The 20,172-nt window shown below is 53.4% G+C and overlaps 6 protein-coding genes across 13 annotated transcripts; 3 read left to right on the top strand and 3 right to left on the bottom strand.

Annotated features, from left to right (window-relative positions):
• Positions 1 to 4,258: 4,258 nt before the first annotated feature.
• PV07_07433 (uncharacterized protein) lies at positions 4,259 to 5,859 on the top strand (the record flags this gene model as incomplete). The annotated part of the gene is made up of 4 exons (XM_016394520.1): positions 4,259 to 5,095; positions 5,148 to 5,228; positions 5,280 to 5,326; positions 5,391 to 5,859. The coding sequence occupies 4 exons, from the start codon at positions 4,259 to 4,261 to the stop codon at positions 5,857 to 5,859; spliced, it is 1,434 nt and encodes a 477-aa protein (XP_016247939.1).
• A 313-nt stretch (positions 5,860 to 6,172) lies between these two features.
• PV07_07432 lies at positions 6,173 to 8,283 on the bottom strand. Of its 2 annotated transcripts, XM_016394518.1 has the most exons (4): positions 7,975 to 8,283; positions 7,394 to 7,909; positions 6,989 to 7,335; positions 6,173 to 6,924 (listed from the first exon to the last, which is right to left on the bottom strand). In XM_016394518.1, exons 1-4 carry the CDS (start codon positions 8,218 to 8,220, stop codon positions 6,756 to 6,758), a joined length of 1,278 nt encoding a protein of 425 aa, XP_016247937.1. In that variant the 5' UTR covers positions 8,221 to 8,283; the 3' UTR covers positions 6,173 to 6,755. The 2 variants fall into 2 exon arrangements, with proteins under 2 accessions (XP_016247937.1, XP_016247938.1); XM_016394519.1 differs by having other exon boundaries at positions 7,394 to 8,283.
• A 480-nt stretch (positions 8,284 to 8,763) lies between these two features.
• On the top strand, positions 8,764 to 11,312 carry PV07_07431. Of its 4 annotated transcripts, XM_016394514.1 has the most exons (10): positions 8,764 to 8,811; positions 8,866 to 8,909; positions 8,975 to 9,060; positions 9,117 to 9,281; positions 9,341 to 9,366; positions 9,425 to 9,459; positions 9,522 to 9,659; positions 9,769 to 10,021; positions 10,152 to 10,318; positions 10,425 to 11,312. In XM_016394514.1, the coding sequence occupies exons 1-10, from the start codon at positions 8,767 to 8,769 to the stop codon at positions 10,465 to 10,467; spliced, it is 1,002 nt and encodes a 333-aa protein (XP_016247933.1). In that variant the 5' UTR covers positions 8,764 to 8,766; the 3' UTR covers positions 10,468 to 11,312. The 4 variants fall into 4 exon arrangements, with proteins under 4 accessions (XP_016247933.1, XP_016247934.1, XP_016247936.1 ...); XM_016394515.1 differs by having other exon boundaries at positions 10,152 to 11,312; XM_016394517.1 differs by having other exon boundaries at positions 8,866 to 9,060.
• A 127-nt stretch (positions 11,313 to 11,439) lies between these two features.
• Positions 11,440 to 14,019, bottom strand: PV07_07430 (copper amine oxidase 1). Its single transcript, XM_016394513.1, has 3 exons — positions 13,523 to 14,019; positions 11,926 to 13,470; positions 11,440 to 11,870 (listed from the first exon to the last, which is right to left on the bottom strand). Exons 1-3 carry the CDS (start codon positions 13,843 to 13,845, stop codon positions 11,729 to 11,731), a joined length of 2,010 nt encoding a protein of 669 aa, XP_016247932.1. The 5' UTR covers positions 13,846 to 14,019; the 3' UTR covers positions 11,440 to 11,728.
• Positions 14,020 to 14,627: 608 nt separating this feature from the next.
• On the top strand, positions 14,628 to 16,688 carry PV07_07429 (uncharacterized protein). The gene is made up of 5 exons (XM_016394512.1): positions 14,628 to 15,034; positions 15,096 to 15,172; positions 15,226 to 15,504; positions 15,556 to 15,724; positions 15,778 to 16,688. The coding sequence occupies exons 1-5, from the start codon at positions 14,790 to 14,792 to the stop codon at positions 16,586 to 16,588; spliced, it is 1,581 nt and encodes a 526-aa protein (XP_016247931.1). The 5' UTR covers positions 14,628 to 14,789; the 3' UTR covers positions 16,589 to 16,688.
• On the bottom strand, positions 16,552 to 20,120 carry PV07_07428. 4 transcript variants are annotated; one of them, XM_016394509.1, is made up of 10 exons: positions 19,791 to 20,120; positions 19,525 to 19,723; positions 19,424 to 19,475; positions 18,524 to 19,361; positions 18,443 to 18,476; positions 18,273 to 18,393; positions 18,203 to 18,223; positions 17,782 to 18,149; positions 17,561 to 17,729; positions 16,552 to 17,509 (listed from the first exon to the last, which is right to left on the bottom strand). In XM_016394509.1, the coding sequence occupies exons 2-10, from the start codon at positions 19,643 to 19,645 to the stop codon at positions 17,026 to 17,028; spliced, it is 2,208 nt and encodes a 735-aa protein (XP_016247928.1). In that variant the 5' UTR covers positions 19,646 to 19,723; positions 19,791 to 20,120; the 3' UTR covers positions 16,552 to 17,025. The 4 variants fall into 4 exon arrangements, with proteins under 4 accessions (XP_016247928.1, XP_016247927.1, XP_016247930.1 ...); XM_016394508.1 differs by having other exon boundaries at positions 19,525 to 20,120; XM_016394511.1 differs by having other exon boundaries at positions 18,524 to 19,475; positions 19,525 to 20,120.
• Positions 20,121 to 20,172: the final 52 nt, after the last annotated feature.

The following is a 20,172-nucleotide window of genomic DNA, read 5'->3' as shown; positions in this document are numbered from 1 at the left end:
AGGAATTGCGTGTGGAGTGGGGTTTCGTTCCTCTCCACAGTGGGAGTCCGCATCGAGTATGGAAGAGGAAATAGGAACATGTGGGGTAATCAAGGGGTCCATTGACCACATACCCAGGTACCTGGGCACCGATGCACCTAGGCCACCGTATGGACAATGAATGATCGAGTGTGGACTCTACCCTACTCCAACTAAACCACTCAGTACTTTGTGTCCATCGCCGCTCTGCCCTCTCTTTCGATCAAAGCCGCGTGCTGAGGGCTTCGGACTCGGATCGAGACGTCGAAGGGCGCGAACCGGTGTTCACCCCAGTTGACCTGGAATGAGTCGAACGGCTTTCCCTGTGGTGGGAATCTGTCAGAGGAAGTCAAGAGGGACTATATTTCCAGGGCCAACTCACTGGGACACCCTCAAAGTCGAAACAGTACAGCAACCGCGCCACCACGATCCAGACGTTCGTCTCGCCCACGTTGTATCCCGAGCATACGCGCCGACCTGTTTTCTCCACGGTGAAAAATTAACATCTTCTCCACAGGCTCTACTCTCTCACAAAAAGAAATGATCCCAAAAGATCCCACGTACCTGGTCCAAAGCTCCAGTGCCCTTTCAAGACATGGTCGAGGTCGTCGTTGAGGAATCGCTCGGGCCAGAAGCGCTCGGGCTGGTCGTATTCTCGCGGGTCCATGGCGATCGCCGTCGCGTTCCACGTGAACAGCGTCCCCGCGGGGAACTTGTAGCCCTCGTACTCGTCGTCCTGGCTGAGCATGTGCGGCACCCCGATCTCGGCGAACGGGCGCCATCGGAACGCCTCCTTGACCGTCGCGGTGATGTAGGGCAGATTGACCCGGTCGTCGAAGGTCGGCAGGCGCTCTGCGTTCCTGCCGCAGACCCTGTCGAGGGCGTCCCGCGCCGTGGCCACCCACCGCTTGTCGAGCACCGCGGCCGCCATGACCTGGCTGATGGTCATCCGCGAGGTATCGCTCCCAGCCTCCATGAGGGATCCCAGGGCGAAATACGTCTGGGTCTGCCCGTAGCTCTTGGTTTCGGGATCCTTGAGGAACCGGGTCGCGAAGCAGTCCCGTGCAGTCCCGTCTTTCATTTTCTGCTGCAATTCCTCGACCTCCCGCCTGTAGATGCTACATCCTGCGTGTCAGGCCGCGTATGATATCTTGGGATCCGTTTACATCGGGACTTACTTGACAGTCTTTTGGAACATTGCCTCCCCTCTCGGCCGCCACCACTGCAAGGGCTTTGGGAGCCTCTCTAGAAAGGTCAGAGAATCCACGAGGTTCGCCGAGGGCTGGATCGCCTCGATGACGGCGTTGGACGTCTCGAAGAGTTCCCGGATCTTGGGGTCCTCCAACTCCATGCGCTTGCCAAACACCACGCTCATGATGACCGAGTTGGCAAAGCGTTGGGTGGCCGAGTACCACAGCTCCGGGTGGTGGAGGAAGTCGTAGAGGAGATGCTTGGACTCGATGTCCTGGAACGGCGCGAAGACGGGCGAATTCTGCTTGTTGAGGATGGAGTGCATGATGCGCCGGATCATCCGCCACCGTTCGCCGTACGGCATGAGCAGGATCCGGTTGTCGCCCGACAGGACCCCGGACGCCATGGGCATGTATTGGCGTGACGAGTAGATCGACGACCGCTTCTCCATCAGGTCGTTGACCGTGCGTGAGGAGTTCAGAAAGACCCAGGTCTTGCCGCCAATGCTGCAGGTGAACCTGACCAGATGTTCAGCCTCTGTCGATTCTCTCCATCAAGAGTGTCCCTTTCTTACATCTCGCCGTATTTCCTCGCCATCTCCATGCCCCACAGTCCCTGCTTCAGTGGAGGCAGTTGGAAAGTATTGCCAAACACTGGGACTCCCGGGATCCGCGGCGGTAGCTTGTATTTTCGGGCCTTGACGTTTTCACTCACTCTCCAGATCGCGACGAGGACCAGGGCGCCCAACAGCGCGATCCCGAAGACGGGATGCCGCACACAAAACGACCAAAGGGACCATTCAGCCATGTTGAGATCTCGTCGTTCTGGGGAAGGAGATGCTGTCACCGCCCGTGTTCAAGGTCTCCAGGACGAGCGATTCCCATCGCCTCGACACCTCTTATTTGAACTTTCCACCCAAGGTTCGTCGTCTCGAAAGGGGTCCAGGCTCGAACGTGTCCGACTCCGCTGCGCAGCCTGATGGTGGTGGGGCTTGTCGGCATCCCAGAAGCAGATGGTTTGGGGAAGCAATTTGGGTTTGGTGTTGGGCATTTCCCCAATTCGAGCAGATCTTTGGGTCATCGGTGATGCTGATCGAGAGACACATCTCTCCCTGAAAGCGAACACTTACCTTTGGGCGACGACACCGCAGATCGCATTTCGGTTATGCTGTCAGCCCCTGCAACAGGCCTGTTTGCGGTGGATGACCAGACACAAACCCCGTACTCCATATCCCCGTGCTCGAGCCTTTACCCCACATATTGTGTTGCGGGCGGATGATGACCACGTACGGGTTGGGGCACATTTTATGATCATTTGACTTTGTGCAGGTTGGACAGAGGTGAGGGCTCGAAGAATATGGCAGGTATTGTGCCCTGACGGACGGCAGCTCCTTTTTGATACAGACATATGTAGGCGCCTTGGGTGACCCCTTGTCGGATATGTAGTCGGAGATCAGCCGCGGCAAGTGGAATCTTGCTCGCCTGGAATTGTCGACGCTGACTACTCCGTACTATCCTTGAACTCGATGTTGGACCTTCATCCACATATGTTTGTCGCGGCACCATGCTAGCTGCACCTCTCTCGACCCGGGGAGCGGCGTCAGCAGGAGGGCCTATCGGGGTTACCCAGTCCATTCCTTAGGATTCGTCAAGGAGCGTGACGCCTTGACCGAAAGAGCCTGCTGTGAGAGTTGCAGGTTTCATGAAACTCGGGTGTCTAACACACGCCAATGCTGACGAGGCTGTTGGCGCCAAATGACCATGTACAGGACTATGAACAAACAGGATCCCCCGACTTGTTTCTGCGTCTTTCATCAATCAAGCTGGAGCTTCTGCGGACCCATTGACATCAACCACGGATCTCCCAGACATTCAGAATTCTCGTCTAGCTGAAATGGAGCACCTGGACAAGGCTGGACCGCTCAGAAGAACATTTGCACGAAGGCTTCAATACTGGATATCTTCTTGTCATCTTGGCTTCTGACCTCTCATCTTCATGTCATTGACAGTCCCAAAGTTGGTCAAAAGGCTCCCTAGTCCACGCAAGAAGATATTACTGTCCGAACCCCAGTCTGAGCGCGCGGCAAGGCGCTCCCGAGAATCAATACGCACAACCTCCAAAAATGTTGATGCTTGCTCCTAGCCGGAGGAATCTGTCTACATTCACAGGAAGGCTCGGGGCGCTGATGTTGAACACTGAGAGTCGCTCCCTAGCCCTTGATGCTGGCCACCTGGGTGTAGGTGCTACCTGACAAACATTCAGGATGGATCCCTGCGAGATCTTCGGTCGCGACCTCGAACCCATCGAAGGGAGGTGGAACTTTCCCAGATCCGAATGCCTGGTATACACCAGTCGGCTACCTGATACGACCGGCGGACTACCACATATGGCGCAGATACATTGATTTGGACTCTTGTCAACCCTTGTCTCCGTCTAAGCTGGAAGATACCACCGCAACCTGCCGCGTATAATGAGTACTCTCCCCAACAAATCCTGATCTACTTGCATCGTGCATGGATGTCGAGGACCTTCGAGCCTGAAACTCCATTACTACGGCAACTCGGATGCCATCCGCAAGTGACACGGCCATTCTCCAGATTCCTGCCTTTTACCCACGGTCCTCGTCACGCTTTCATTTCATCCACTTCCCTCGCGAACGCCTTTCTTTACCATTGCATCGACTCCTACAAGCTCTGAATCCTATGGTATTACTAATGGCCACGGGAAATTGGCTAAAAGCTCCGATTGCGGAACAGGTGAAATCCGGCAGCAACATCCACCGCACACTATAGCTCCGGTTTATATGCTCGCCTGTCGTCATCTTTGTGCGACCTTGTATGCATGCAAGCGAGAAAAGAGATGGTCTGCCTGAGAGCCGGTGGCAGGTCGGAGAATGGCCGGCGGGTAAATGAAGCAGATGAAGACGACTCCGGATAAATGACGATCTGGGGCCTTTACGATGTGTCCGGGGCGATGTGTGCGGGGAGACGAAAAAGTACATATGTGGTACCTGCATTGGACCTTGCTTGGCCAGGCGATCGTCGACAAGATGAAAAGAGCAAACATGAGGAACCTCGTCGTCTCTGCTTTCGCCGCCGGCGCCTCGGCATGGACCTATGCGCCAAACATCACATACTCGGCGGCGATCTCGATTGATGCATCCCAAAAGTATCAGACCATGATCGGGGGTGGATGTTCAGGTGCATTTGGGATCGCCTGTCAACAGTTTGGCTCCGTGGGACTGTCTCCAGCAAACCAGGAAATGGTCACCCAGGTCCTGTTCGACGAGAACATTGGCGGGTTGACGATCGTTCGCAACGACATCGGGTCCACCCCAGGCCATGTTCGCGGCGACGTCGCGTCCATCCTGCCAGTCTGCCCGCCGACCCCAGAAGGACCGTTCAACTATGTCTGGGACAGAAACGACACATGTCAACTGCAGCTCACACAGACGGCACTCAAGTACAACCCCAACGTCTATGTGTATGCCGATGCGTGGTCTGCCCCTGGATGCATGAAGACCGTCGGCACCGAAGATGAAGGCGGTCTCATCTGCGGTGTCAGGGGCAGTAGCAACTGCAGTGGTGACTGGAGACAAGCCTATGCCGACTATCTGGTGCAATACGTCAAATTCTACGAGCAGGAGGGCATTGAAGTCTCACTGCTCGGCGCCTACAACGAACCAGACTTCAACCCCGTCACCTACGCCTGCATGGAGTCGGACGGCTACCAAGCAAAGGACTTCCTGGAGATCTTGTATCCGACAGCCAAGGCGGCCTTTCCCAACATCAGTGTAGCGTGCTGCGACGCGACTGGTGCTCGACAAGAGAGGAACATCTTGTACGAGCTGCAACAAGCCGGAGGTGCTGACTTGTTCGACGTAGCTGTAAGGTTCCCAATGATGGCCAAGGAGCTTTCGACGAAGCTAACGAATTCAGACGTGGCACAACTATCAGAGCAATCCCGAGAGACCGTTCAACTCGAACGGCAAGCCCAACCTGATGACCGAGTGGGCTGATGTGCGTAACTGACCACTTCCGGCACAGGCCCAGACGAACTGACATTCACAGGGGTCGGGACCATGGAACGCCAACTGGGACGTGTCCGGACAGCTCGCGTAAGACCCTCCCCCCCCCCCCCCCCCCCGGTTTCCCCTGGATCCCAACTAATGTGTATACCAGCGAGGGATTCCAATGGGCCATGTACATGCACAACGCGTTCGTCAACTCGGACACCTCGGGCTACACGCACTGGTGGTGCGCGCAGAACACGACGGGCGACAACGCGCTGATCCGGCTCGACTACGACGCCTACTTCGTGTCGGCGCGCCTGTGGGCGTTCGCGGCGTACTTCCGCTTCGCGCGCCCGGGCGCCGTGCGCGTCGGCGCCGCCAGCAGCGCCGAGAACGTCTACGTCAGCGCCTACGTCAACGCCAACGGCACCGTGGCCGTCCCCGTCATCAACGAGGCGCACTTCCCCTACCAGCTGACCGTCCACCTCGGCGGCGGCATCGACGCCTCGACGGCCACGGCGTACTTGACCGACAACCAGCACAACGTGACGATGGTCGGACAGACGCCGATTGGGGGCGGGGGGGTGTTTGAGGCGACGATCGAGCCTCGGGCGGTCAAGACGTTCTTCCTGAGCTAAGCTAGAACTCGAGACGATGACGGCCATGCTATATCAATGAAGCATGGAGCACATGAAAAGTGGTCAGTAGAGATACTAGTAGTAGTACTTAGTAGTTAGTTCGCCGTTGTACATATCATATGCGTTGCAGCGTCATCAGAAACCACAAATCGGGGGGTGATCAACCCGGAATTTGCTCTTGGGGCTAAAGAAAGCACCGTGAACCTGTCATAACAGCCTAGATCTCAGAGCCCTTAATACAAGCTGAGGGTGTCCTTTCGCGTTCCTGGGCAACACAGCTACCGCAGCTAGGCTGGCAGGGTCCTGCGCGCGAGACATTCCAGGCACAAGGACGAAATGCCTCCAGGGAGCTGTGCCGCGGTAATAAGACCGCCGTTCCTGGATCTGGGGACGCCGCCTGGAGCGGTGCTGGCGCCGGGTCCAGGCCCAATCCGGTGTAAGGCGCGAGCAGTTTTACCCAAGGATGTTGTGAGGGTTGATGCTGTATGTATCTATCAAGAATCAGGAGCCTGCCTGAAACTCTCCCTGAGATCCTCCATAAAGCAGCAGCTCATTACCAGCAGGCAAAAGGCCTTTCATCTACTTGGCGCTCTCCTGCTTACTATCAACCTTCAGAACCATGACGAAAGGAAAGGTGGATATCGTATCAATGCAGCTTATTCTGCGCTCCCCTTACTCTATCATGCGGCAGTCTCGCCCTCGACCCTATCGACCATAGCCAGGTCGCCTTTGACAGCTCAGGGCCGCATCAGTTTGTCGTCCATGTTATTCTCTCGCGGTCATGTAGGTGCAGAGTGTCGGCTCGTTTGATTGGCCTGACAGGCTGTGCAATTTTCGACTTGTTCGTCGCCTGCCGTCCTGCCCTTCTTGTGCGGCCACTCGATGCATTCAGTCAATCATTGGACGCCTTCAAGGACCACCTCGAGGATTGAATTGACGCTTCCGGGAGGTTTGATCACTTTGGCCACCTTCAATCTCGGATCGGCTCTCTCGAATAGACTCCGCCAGTCGTCCAGGTCTCTTTCTTTGGCGTTGAAGTTTGTCAGCATTTCCAAGTCCATGACACTTTTCACTTTGGTTAGCAATGTGATTTCTTCATCAAGATGGGCCGCTGAAATCCACAACGCACCGAATCTGTCGCTCCTGACTCCGTGGCATGCTACCTGGCTCAGGCAAAACTCCATCCATGACCAGTAACTTTGAGTTGGGCTTGAAGGCAGGCAGCAGGTTCTTGAGGATGAGCGTCGCGTGAGTATCCGAATAGTCGTGCAAAATAAATCGGAGGAAATACACATCGGCTTGGACAGGCTGTGGTGTGAAGAAGTCGTGGGTTTGAAACGAGACCCGATCTTTCAAGTCTGCAGGGAGTGCCCGCTGGCCAGCAGCAACAATGTCGGGGAGGTCCTGGACGACGAAATTGAGCTGCGGATATCTCTCCGCAAGCGCGATGCTCATGTGGCCTACGGATCCGCCGACCTAATAACACTCATTTAGTATCTCGATCAATTTTCAGAATGCATGCAGAAGCACCCACGTCCACAACAACAGTACCTTGCGTGAGCTTTCCCCAGGGATAGCCGTCCACAAGATGGCGCACATGGTAACCATCTGTGCTTGTCAAGGCCTTCATCGTCTCTGCAAACCTTTCAGCGCGTTCGGGATGGTCGGAGAGGTATTGGAATATTGGAAGCTCGGTATTGAAAGCAAGATTCCAGCCGGAATGGTTTTTCTCTTCAGAAGCACCAAATGCCTCGGTCGCTTCGACCACCTTTGCAGAGGCAGGAAAGGAGTCCTCCAAGGTATAACCCACCCAGTTGAGAGTTCCTTTGTCGCGGACCAGCGCACTCGAAGCCGCCGTGTGGGCCACAAACCCTGCCCGGGGTTCGCAGAAGATCCGGTTCGTCATCGCTTCCCGCAGCATGCGCCGAAGATGGCCTTCGTCCACACCAGCATCCTTGGCGACATCTGAAAAGCTCCTTGCGCCCTCTAATGGCACGAATGAAGCGATCTTGAAATGGTAGAGCCACCGTAGACTCGAGCAGTCATGATACTGTCATGCCAATCGTTGGTCACTCCAGAGCAGCACTGATGGGGGCGAAGACGGGGGGAACAAACATTGCAGGCCAGCCATCGTAGATACTCGCTTGGATAAGTGGCTAGAATGTATAGCTCCTGGGCTGCTTCTCGCAAATTGCGGCGGGCGACTTGCACGTCCTCCGGCATGCTGGGGACATCGAGAGGGGCATCTGCGCGGAATGAGGGCTCCGGGAGGCCATTGGAGGAGAGAAAGTCGGTCAAGATGGATGTGGCTGCAGAGATCTGCTGGGATAGATCCTGCATGTGTGACGGCGGTTGAGACATGACGACTGAGCAAAACAAGAGAGTTCAGAATGCTGCGTGCGATGAACGCTGCCAGCCACGCAGTCTCATGATAAGCAACTGGTGGCTCCGAGCGACTCGGCCAGACTTTGTCGTGCATCGGGCTTCGCCTTCAACTTCGCTGGTCTCAATTCCAAGTCTCAATTCTAAGTCCCACCTTATGCAGCTCGCTGGATTGATGACACCTTTGCCAATGGCTGGCCCAGACGTTCCACCGACAGCACCATTACAACATCGGTCTAGTTATTGGGGATCTTTTTCCTCGCTTGAGTTTCGTCATCTGCCACGCTACAAGGACTCTTGAAACGAAGGCTCTGGCGCCTCCACGTGGACCTGGACAAGAACGGATGGTGTGATGATTCCGCCTATGATGCGCCAAAGTCGGGGTCTAACTTGAAGTTACTGGAGCCCATCCGCGCGGCCCGGCGGTCCTGCGACACCCCCACCTCCTCCGCCACCCTCCACACGGTGAAGATAAGCGTTCGTCTTTCCTTTGAACACCATGGTTTTTGCCAACTACCTATAGTGATGATGGCTGATCAGCCCGCCGACGAACCCCATGTTGCGGTGGAAGTGAGTTCGATCGACCCCTTGCGATTCGACTGGGAAATGACAAGTTCTTTCTAGGACTTGTTGGGAGACGTTGATTCTGCGTATGGCGGAGACGAAATGTACGTCGGTGGAACCCAATATTGGTGCCAGCTCGGTTCTCTCGCTGACCACCAGCGGGGAAAAGAGCGAGTTACACGAGTTCCCTGAGCTATAGCGCCACGGACTACAAATGGGAACATGGTCGGCGGTATCACAGTTTCAGGGAAGGGAGTAAGGCACCACCGATGTTGCGAAGCTCAGCCAGCGAGCGCTAAAGCCTCACGCAGCTTATAACTTCCCCAATGACGAGCAAGAACAGAAGCGCTACGACATCATGCACGAGGTGTTTCTCACGGCGATGGACGGCCAACATTTTTTGGCCCCGCTGAATCAAGACTTGGGTCGCATCTTGGACGTCGGCACGGGCACAGGAATCTGGGCGATTCAAATCGGTCGGTGTGAGACCATGGGCATGAATACCAGAAGTGGAACTGATGTTTGGATCATGAAGGCGATATGTTCCCATCTGCCATAGTGGTAAGTCCATCTTCAGTGCCCTATCTTGGGCCGCTGTCATCGCTTATGTGTATCATAGATTGGCAACGACCTAAGTCCCATCCAGCCACAGTGGTAAGACAGTTCCTGTCATTTTGGGCCTCCATAACTTGCGACGAGTTTCTGATGGTCTCTAGGGTACCGCCGAATGTAAGGTTTGAGGTCGACGATGTCGAAAGCGAGTGGCAATATTCACAACCGTTCGACTTTGTCCACTGTCGCTATATGGCAGGGTCCATCGCAGACTGGCCTCGTCTAATGTCCCAGTGCTACAAGTTGAGTCTTGGCCCTTTTACCCACCGGTCTCTCGCTCGTGTCACCCGATCGCTGCTCTGCTGTTCAAAAAAACATCAAACTCAGGAAGTTGACTTTTTCCATTTATAGTCATCTAAAACCAGGCGGATGGGTCGAGTTTCAAGACTTCGATCTGCGCAATTACTCGCAGGACGATTCCATCCCGCCCGACAACAAGGTGCTGGAATGGTACAACACGCTCTTGGAAGGCTGTGAGAGAATCGGCCGGACTGCTTCTCCGGGCCAGCACCTGAAATCCTGGATCCAAGACGCCGGATTCGTGAACGTCCATCAGAAAATTTTTAAACTGCCTCTGGGGGCTTGGCCGAAAGATGAGAGGATGGTATGGTTTTGCCTATCCTTCCGCGAGCGAGCGGTTTTTGTCCCCCCCCCCCCCCGACGACTTAGAACGTTGTGTGAGCCCACTGCTGGTGTTGCCGTTGTACTGACCCCTCCAATTTTTGTCTTGACAGAAACGCGTTGGTGCCCTAAATCTTTTCCAGCTTCTCGAAGGCCTCGAAGGTCTCACACTAGCGCTTTTTACGAGAGCTCTAGGATGGTCCCCCGAGGCCATTCACGCGTACCTAGTAGGAGTCAGGCAAGACGCGATGAAGAAAAGAGTGCATATGATCCACGACTTGTAAGTACCCCTCGCTCATTGATGAATGCAGTTGGGAATGCAGCTGTTCAGGGTCATGCTCGACTTGAACTGTCCGCTGACCGAGTGGTATTTCCTACTGGCTCAGTCATGTCGTCTATGCACAAAAGCCTAAACACAGCTCGACATGATTCTAGTGATTGGAGACGGTGTTTCCCTTCAGCCGGCGGCCGGACTTGACGAGGGAGTATACACAACGGAAAAGCGAATAAGGTTAACTCAAAAAGGAGGACTACGTGTCAACTTTCAATGTCCCACCCCATTCATTTACCATGGAAATTTCACCGTTTCAGGATTGGCAGCGCCGCAGTGGTTCGCGAAACCTGAGGCGTCGAAGATAGCAGGCAGGTGGTGTCCTACGGCTTCGAACCTCTCGGACAAATTTCAAGTCCTTCCGTGCATTGTTATAGGCTTCGGTCGAGTTGATCAGTGATCCTCGACTACTACGAGATACTGCCAACCACTTCGAGTCAGGACATGAGATGGCCAAGCGACCATAGATTGAGCGAGATGGAGTTTTCGATCGAGGGATCTGCTGGCTGCCACGGTGTCGGAGATGACGGGACCTTCCGGGCGGAGGGGAGGCGGAAAGCTCACTATAAATTTTGTAAAACCAGCACCTGCTCCATTCTGGCATCGGAAACCGGCCACCTACGCACGCACCCGGATGTCTGAATACTATGTACTATAGTACTCCGCACGATTCAACCGCGCATCTGGCAGGTCGCGCCGCCAGGCCCCAAAGTTAAAACGAAGCTTAGCCAGCAGTGTATGGGTGAGCATCTGCTAGGATTCCTGGCGGGCCCGTCTGCAATAGATATCTGTCTAGCTGGGAGGTAAGTACTAGCATACCTGATCGCAAGAGGCCAGATTAGACACCCTATCATGATTGCTCGGAGAGTACTCAGCCAAGGCTCAAAGGGGACCTCTAAGCCTCACCAATTAGCCCGAATTGGCTTCTGCGAATGGGCATCAGGTAGCGCTCCCTGGACTCTCGCCCAGTGCTTGGCCGGGCCCCCTCGATACTCTGTTACGCGCTCGATTAAAGATGTCTTGACGGAGGCGATATGCAGTTCCTTCACAGAATCTGTTTGGACACTTGATCAGGAAACGCCATTCTGAAGCTTAATCATAGCCTCACAACGGCGATAAACTCTAGTATAGCATTGATATTGCCGAGCACGTTAGTCACCCGTTTTGGTACTATCGAGGAGTAACGCGCTATCCCACAAATAGTTAGCGCAATATCGAGAATACGCTAGCCGGATACGGCGAATTCGGTGCTTGCATTTTGTTCATCCTTTCCGTCATTTTTCAGCCTCTGACCAGTCAACTACATAATGTAGGTATCATACAGAACTATTCTCGCTACTATTGCAAAAGGCCGTAGTCTCATTTGCAGCAACCGTTCTGAGAATGCGCACTCCCATTTGTCAACACAGAGGCTTCGTTCTTCGTCGACGGCACGTCGATTGCCGGGTTCTCCGTGAAGAAATCCGTGGGCTTGATGTGCAGCTGGTGGATTTCGACCGGCCTGTTCAGAACGTCAGTTAGAGTATACTCGGGGAACGGACGAAGGACCAACTTACATGACAGGCCAATCCTCCACTCTGGGATTATGGGTCAGCCCAAACACATTCCAGACGACGACGTCCTCATCCTCGACCACCTCATCGCGCTCCACGGCGTCAGCAACACCGCCGATTTCATTTTGGCTCTGCAAAGTATATCTGCCCCCTGCGTACAGCTCGCCATCGAGATGTTTGGTCACCCAGATATGATGTTGTGCGAATAGTGCTCGCTTGGATTGGACCGAATCGGGATCCGCAAGCAGCAATTGCGTTGCCGCTGGTGTGAATTTATAGCCGACCGGCTTCCCACTTATGGGGTTCGTCTTGCTCCGATTGACCATTTTGATAATCCGGTTATGCTGTGGAGCGGCGTCCAGAGATTGGCTCCGATTGATGACCGTCTGCCGGACTTCGTAAAAGTTTCCTTGTGGATTTGTCGTTTTGTTGATGGGCACGCGATGTGACTCTTCTGCCAAGACTGTGTTCTTGTATCCGTCGATGGCCGGGTCGATGCGGACACAGAAAACATGCTGATGGTTCTGTGCTAACGCGCCAGGTGACACGACATTTCCGTATGGACTGGTCTTTCCTGGGTCGATGTTGACGACTGACACGATGCCCGTTGCCCGAGTTTCCACAGTGATCCCACCCGCCTGGTCGAACTTGTACGCGAAGATGTATTCGTAATTTGCCAGCGTAATGATGAACTGGACAACAAGCTCACGATACCGTGTGACAACAGCACGTCCTGTCCGCCAATTTGTGTGCTTCCAGCCAATACCGTTATCTTGTTCGTGGAGGCATATGACGTTGGGTGCGGTTTTGGCGGTACCATCGGGGCCAGTGACGACGCCGTCAAAGTATTTGATGACCCCGAGGCAGTCACACCCCAGGGAGAGGTTGTTGGCGCAGTTTCCAGCTCCGCCATCGCCAAAGTCGAATGCCTGTTTGCGAGGGAAAGGCCCACGAGGATCCGCATAAGGAACAGTCATTTCGCTAATGCTCAATCTGTACATCACGCTTCTGCCGCCAAAATGGACATCGTGTATGACTGCTCCTTCTCTGGGATTGAAGCTCACACGGAATCTCCAGTTTTGCCATTCGATCAGACCCCCCTCTACAGAGAACGAAGGACCTTCCGGTTGGAGCACATTGAGAGGCTTAAGGTTCTTCCGTGTGCCGTTCTTCAAGAGCTCGGGAACATATTCTGAGGTCTTGCAATGGTCGATGATGTTCTTGGCGTAGGTCTTTGCATCCAGTGCATCCCCTTTGCCACCGGTTGCAAGTCGGTCAATTCGGATGATTTCTCTTTTGTGCGCGTCCATGACAGGTATGAAAGGCAAAGGATAGGCGTAGAAATTCGAGTCAGGGTTGCCAGATCTCGTGTCTCGAGCAAAGCACAGGCCTTGAAAGTAGCGTCGGTTCTCCTCGTCTGGGGACAATCCACCGTAGGGCCACGGTTCGACGATGACTTCGAACCCCTCGGGAAGAGAAAACTCGGCACAGACATCTTTGAACATCTGAGAGGCCGTGCAGACCTCAACAAGAGTGTCAAATTCCGAACTGACAACATCGTTAGCTGAGTCTCCAAGCATCGCATCCAAGCCGTACGTACAGTGTCAAACTCGCATGCTGAGTTTTGTCAACTACCACATGTGAGACTCTTTTTTGTTCGTCGAGGTCGACAATGGCTTCATGAAACTGGGGGACCCTATCGGTCCCGATGACGTCGTACTGTACCAGAGCACGTCGAGGTAGGGGAGTAGCATCCTTTCCAGAGTGCTCCGCGGACAAGTATTGGATGAGCTGCTCTTTTGGCGGTTCGTCCAAGTATATCTCACGAAAGCTCAACACGGCGTCGGGATGGAGACCTAGGATGAGGTCACGGGCACTGTTGGTCTCCTCTGCTGAGAGGATGTCTAATGGATGAGGTGCCATTGTGAAGGGAAAGAAATGTCAGTGAAAGAGATGGAAAATACATAACAGCCACAACTGCAAAGGTGCCGACTTTTATAGGCCCAGGAATGGGGAATACGGGAGACTAGGCATCCCAGTATTTTCCCCTACCTGCAGAAAAAGTTCTTGGGCTGCTATCGTGAATGCCCCTTGGATACCGAGAAAAGATCGAGCAATAGCGGTTGTTGTTTGAGCACTGCTTACCTGTGACAGGAAGATGAGGATTTTCGGCTGGGGTTTCCTAATCCGTACTGTAAGGGTGCATTCACAATAACCCATATGCCACGGAAGAAAATCAGCCACCGATGTGGCAACTCAGGAGCGGACATCTCTGGCGGTAGTAAGCAAGCCATTGGCTCCGACGCATCGACGAAGAGAGGAGCCAACCCGCGACCTCATTAGATTGGTTAACAGTGTAGTATGCAGAGCAAAAACGAAGTTGGAAAGAGAGGGCGGAGGAATTTCCAGGGCGGTGCATTTAGAGTTTGCGCAATTCGTGCCGATTGGCTACAGTGGGCCGGTTCCCCAGCATGGCGGAATGGGCCTCCGCGCTCCATCCACAGATCATCCTCCTCCACCCTCCTTTCCTGTTCCGCTGCGAGAGGTGTTCAATCTGTTCTAGACTCGGAGTTGCCTAGGCACCCGTACTCCAACCTCAGGGGCTCTGCTATGAAGCTGGGAATGCCATCGATTTACGTAACGCTTTGGTACTGCTGGCCTGCTGTTTGATGAGTATGGCCGCGATGGGGAGTGTTCTCCGTGGTGGGTGTTACCCCGGATGCGGAGGTTCAGAGATGCTAAAACGCCTAACCAATGATGCACTCGCCTTTCGGGCGTATCTACTTTTGCGGGAAAGCATTTAAGAATGCCTTGGGACCCAGGCAGTGGTCCAGCGTCAATCCCAGGCAACCCAAGCACTCGCAAACATGGACGTTGAAAAGCTGCCACAGAAGATGGAGGAGGTGGAGAATATGCAACACGTCAACAGGCGGTCGTTAAATGATGAACAGTTACTCGCAGCCCTCGGTCACAAGCAGGAGCTGCAGCGGGATTTCTCAATATGGTCACTTGGTTGCTTGTGTCTCTGCCTGATGGCGACATGGGAAGCACTGTCGTCCGTTGTTGCCGCTGCCTTGATCAGTGGTGGTGCTCCTTGTCTCTTTTACAACTAGTATGACCCCGCGGATGAGTTTCGCTACGCGTACCACACAGCTTTACTGACGAAATGACAGCATCATATCCTTTATGGGCACCGTGGCCATTGCCCTCTCTCTTGCAGAGATCTCGAGTATATGGCCCACTGCTGGGGGTAAGAAGACTACATGTCTCATCGATTTGAGTCTTGAACTGATTCTTCGTCAGGTCAATATCATTGGGTCGCCGTCCTCGCGCCACAAAATTCGAGGGTTGTTGCGTCTTGGTTCACCGGATGGATCTCCGTCGGAGGTCAAATCGTCCTGACGGCTTCCGCAGCCTTTGCCGCCGGGCTCCAGTTTCAAGCTTTGATTACACTCAATCACCCCGATACATATGTTCCTCAGAGATGGCAAGGGATGTTGTTTTACTGGCTCGTTTTGCTCTATGCTGCGGCCGTCAACATCTGGGGGTCCAAGGTCCTGCCGCACACTAATCTTGCGTCTGGTGAGCATGAAGATTGTTCCACCCTCCCGCTAACCTTCTGACCATCCCCAGGAATTCTGCATATCGTCGGTTTTCTCGTCATCTTCATTGTCCTTGGAGTCATGGCACCCAAGCACTCTGCCGATTACGTGTTTGCCCAGGTCTCTAATTCCAGTGGCTGGGGCAGTGATGGTATTGCATGGCTCGTGGGGCTTCTCAGTTCAGTCTATCCATTCCTCGGGTAAGTTTTCTCACCTTGTTCTCCAGTCGATATCGGTTAACCAGATGATGCAGGTACGATGCGGCGGCACATCTTTCCGAAGAAATGCCCAGGCCCAGTCGCAATGTGCCAATCGCCATGGTCGGCTCGGTCGTTGCCAACGGAATTATCGGTTTCGCTTACTGCTTGATGCTCTTGTTCTCCCTTGGTGACCTACCGAGTCTCCTCGAATCACCCACTGGCTTCCCCTTCATGCAGCTATACCTCAATGTCACCAGGTCCCCTGCCGGAGCTACCGTCCTGTCGTTGATAATATGCTTGATCGCCACTGCCGCGAACGCTGCAGGGCTGACTTCAACGAGCCGCACATTCTGGGCGTTTGCGCGAGATGAGGCGAGCCCCTTTTCAAAATACTTCGCTCATGTCGATGGTGGGCTCAAAGTCCCGGTCCGAATGATCGTTCTCGTCTCAGTTCTCCAAGCTTTGCTAGGGTTCATCTATCTCGGAAACACCACAGCTTTCAATGCCATCCTGTCTATGGCAATTATCGGCATGTACTTGTCTTACCTGCTGCCAATCGTTTACATGGTCATATACGGACGAGCGAAGCTTTCCAAGGACGAGTATGGGCCTTTCAAGCTTGGCAAGGCTGGAGGAGTTCTCGTCAATATACTTGCAATTGTGTGGCTCATTTTCGCCATGATCTTCAGCACATTTCCGAACTTCCAGCCGGTAACCGCCCAGAACATGAATTATTCGACCGTGGTACTTGCTGGTTGGGTCGGAGGAGGCGCTGTGTATTACTTTTTTAAGGCCAGGAATGTGTACACTGGACCTGTGATTGAAACGGAGGCATCGAGCTTGACTGTGGTCGGATCAAAATGAAAAGTTACATAGCCCGAGAGATGTGTACTCTATTTTGTGAATGGTCACAGGCAGCCACTCGGCGAGCTGATGAATTTCAATGACACCAGGCAAAAGCATGATTCCCTGTACATGATTGCCACTTCTTGGCCATTGGCCATAGGATGAGAAGGGCTTCCTTATTGAGACGTCAGTCCTCAATCTTAATTCCCTGGCCTCAAGCCTGAGGCAAATCAAGCCCTTATGATGAAGAATACCCAGCTCCGCGGGCTGAAATGGCTGAAGATGGAGTGAAGCTTGTTTCTGGCATTCGAGTCTCCTAGGGAGTCTCACCAGCAACGGTATGGCGAAAAGATTGACTTGCTGTAGCATCTGCATCGACAAAACCGGCAAGATCGATCTTGGAGCATGAAGTAGGTCACCAATCACGCGAAGCAGCCCCCGTGGCGTGATCGGTGTCATGGGTAGCCATAGTTCATGTCAGTCACGCCCCCTAGACTTTGTGCCCACTCAGCCCAAAAAGATGAAGTCTCAAAGTCATAACCTCCAGGCACGAAATTGAGACCATTCACTCCAAGTGACTGCAGACCTTGGTTGAAGAGAGGATCTGAAGGTGCAGTCGAAGAAGAGCCTGCGCCATTGGCCAAGTTAAGGACTATACTGTGGGACGGATCGCTCAATGTTGCTGGTGATGTTGTGAGCGTAGCGTTCGCAGATTTCAGGGTTGCAGCATGGCGGCAGTGGTCTTTTGCTCGTGCGAGGGTTTCCGTGATGATGGCAATGGCTTTTCGCGTGACAACTGTTTCTTCTACGGCGTCGAGAACAACAATTGCCTGATTGACGTGGTCGAGGATCAGGTCCGAATCGACGCAACAAAGAGGGTGAAATACTCCAATGAAGAGGATTGTTACTGCGAAGAGGATATATGTCGAATTGTAAGACCTAGATGAGAAGTCAGCCCCAACTGATAAGTCTAGAAGCGAACCTACCTACCATGTCTGGAAGAAGTTGTACTTGAGAAAGGTTTCGTGGATGATTTGAATGGTCCTCATTGCCGAATTTATGCACAGTTCCCAATGCTCTTGCACGTTGCCTCTGAGATCCTTCTCCGGGACAGTGCCGATAACTGAACTATGTATCACCATACGAAGGTTGTGATATCCTGTTTGCAAGGTCAGTACAAAGCATGAATGGGCGAGATTCTTGTGACGGACGGAGCCAAACGACGATCCTTTGCTTTTCCTCGCAGCTCACCGACAAGGTCGACTTTAACGCCCGAGTAACACCATCACCAGACTCTTGATATCGTGACGGCAGCTCTGCTAGCCACTGTTCAAGATCATGCGCAAGGTCGACGACCTTTTTCAGTCGAGCAACCAATGAATATTGAGTTGCGTAAAGTTCGGAGCCGACACGTCGCATAACTCGTGAGAACGATACCATTGCCGGGAGTATTTGGATACTTGCGTCCTCATTGTTTCCGGCATCTTGTGGAGTACTACTCGACGAACCAGGAATGTAACAAGTATGAAATGCATCTGGTCCTAAGCCATCGGGTCGACCCAACGCAAAGCTAGTCTGGCTAATTCCCGTTAACAACCTTACGGGAGACTGAGATCGGCCAAGCTAGCTTACACATCTAGACAGTAAAGGGACCTCGCCCACAGTCAGCGAGGGCATTCTCCAAGCGGGTTTCAGTGCCTACCACCAAGTTTGGCTTGATTCCGTCGAGCAACTTTCAATAGCACTGCGTGAAGCTGGGGACTCGCGGTTCAGCCCGATGCTCAGAGCTATTCGAATAGCTTGACCAGTGTACAAGTACGTGACTATCACCGTCAGTCCCGAAACTACTCTGTCAAGGAGTTCGAAGCATACTATGAGGGTTAAGCTCGTGCTGGGCAATTTTGGCCTAGGTTGAGTGTCAGTAACCTCGACACGGCTTCCTGGAGATATTACCATCATGTAATAGCACTGAACCATGTCCAAGTTCGTATAATGCCCAAGACGCAATACAGCCTCACATGCCTCTCTGAACAATATCCGGCTCCATTCGAAATGCTCCAAGCCATGGAATTTGCCGGATTTTGGATATGCAAGGAGTGCCCCAAGGGAAAGAACGCTATAATACAGAGCAATGAATGTGGATGGGTAAGTGACTTGGGCCCCGAACCACAACTCCTCACAACGAGTCATGAATCTCTCTTGGTCGAGGGCGGGTTGTATGTGATGGAGGTTATCAAAATAGGCATCTATGAACTTCCTGGATACTCGAAAATAAAGTCTCTCGCGAACAAAGGTTTCCGAGTCCGTGTGGGTTAGAGCTCCTTGTGCCGGTGTAAGCGGAAACGTGCTGTTGTGAAGAAGCGAGGCGAAAAAAGATCTCGAAGTTTGTTCAGCATAGTATTCAGATCGTTCCTCTGACAGGCCGGGAATCTTGCGAAGGAAGGCAATTGGTGAAGACGGGCCGTAATACTCCCAGCCCTGTGTATGCACATTAAGGTCCGCGGCGTCTGGTGTGGGAGAGCCTTCCTGCTCCTCCATGCTCCGCAGAGGTGCCAAATGGCTCCTGGTCTCATTGGCTGCTAGAGCGACGGTAGCTGGATTGATGGGCCTGCTGTTCTTTGAGGCGAGACTGCCATGAGGTTGCGAGGCTCCCGGAAATGGTATGGAGTCACGCACAAGACCCCGTGGCTGGGCCGGATGATCGTCCTGCTTCGAGTGAGAAAGAGCCTCTTCGGCTTGTTTCAATCTGAGAGTCAGCTCCTGTATTCTCCTTTCCAAAGTCTCGACCGTCCTGAGTACTCTTGACGTAAGCTTGATGTTCAAGTGGCAGATCTAGGACGACAGGAGGCGCACTTCGCTTCTTGGGATGGCAGCGGTCTGGAATAGACACATTCCACATCGTGTGCTTCCAAGGCTATCAGCGGGGTTCGTGGCATGAGTGCTGGGTGGCTGACCAACACAGAAGGAGCACGGCATCTCCTCGTTACACCTGTTCTTACGGGCGCGGCAAAATTGACAAGCTTGTAGCGCCCTGGGTCGCTTGCGCGTTCTTGCGGCACTGATGGCCTGAGCCATGGTCGAACAGACGAATGTCTTTGCAACACAAGAGTTTCCACTGCCGCTGACAACGTCAAGAGATAAAGGCTAGGTGTACTGATATGTAGTGTGTAGTGTGAGAAGTCGACGGCGATCCCATTGCTTGCTTCGAGGAGCGTCTTACGGTGCTTGGCCCAAACTGGCCAAATTAGCGAGGCCGTCAGTCATCGCAGCAGCCGGCGTCGGCGCAGTCGCAGGCGCAGGCCGATTCCCAACTCCTTCAACTGCACATTTTTGCCTACCCAACTCACTCTCATTCATGCAACAACCCCATCCTACAATTCCACCTCTTTGAAATACCGCACCATGAAAGGTGAAACGTCGGATGGATTCTGTACGGGCGCCGCGAGTGGTAAGAACATCAGCAGCGCATCTCAAGAGATCAGTGGCAAATCCATTAACCAGACTTATCCAACAGTCTTACACATGACACATGCCTCGCGACTGCACATCGATCTTCAAATAGTCGAGGACAGAATCTGAGAACATGTGAAGATGGGTGAGCT

This window comes from Cladophialophora immunda (genome assembly GCF_000835495.1).
Source record: "Cladophialophora immunda strain CBS 83496 unplaced genomic scaffold supercont1.4, whole genome shotgun sequence".
In the NCBI taxonomy this organism is placed as follows: Eukaryota; Fungi; Ascomycota; class Eurotiomycetes; order Chaetothyriales; family Herpotrichiellaceae; genus Cladophialophora; species Cladophialophora immunda.
Note: the sequence above shows the minus strand (reverse complement) of the source record. Positions and strands in the feature narration are given on the sequence as shown.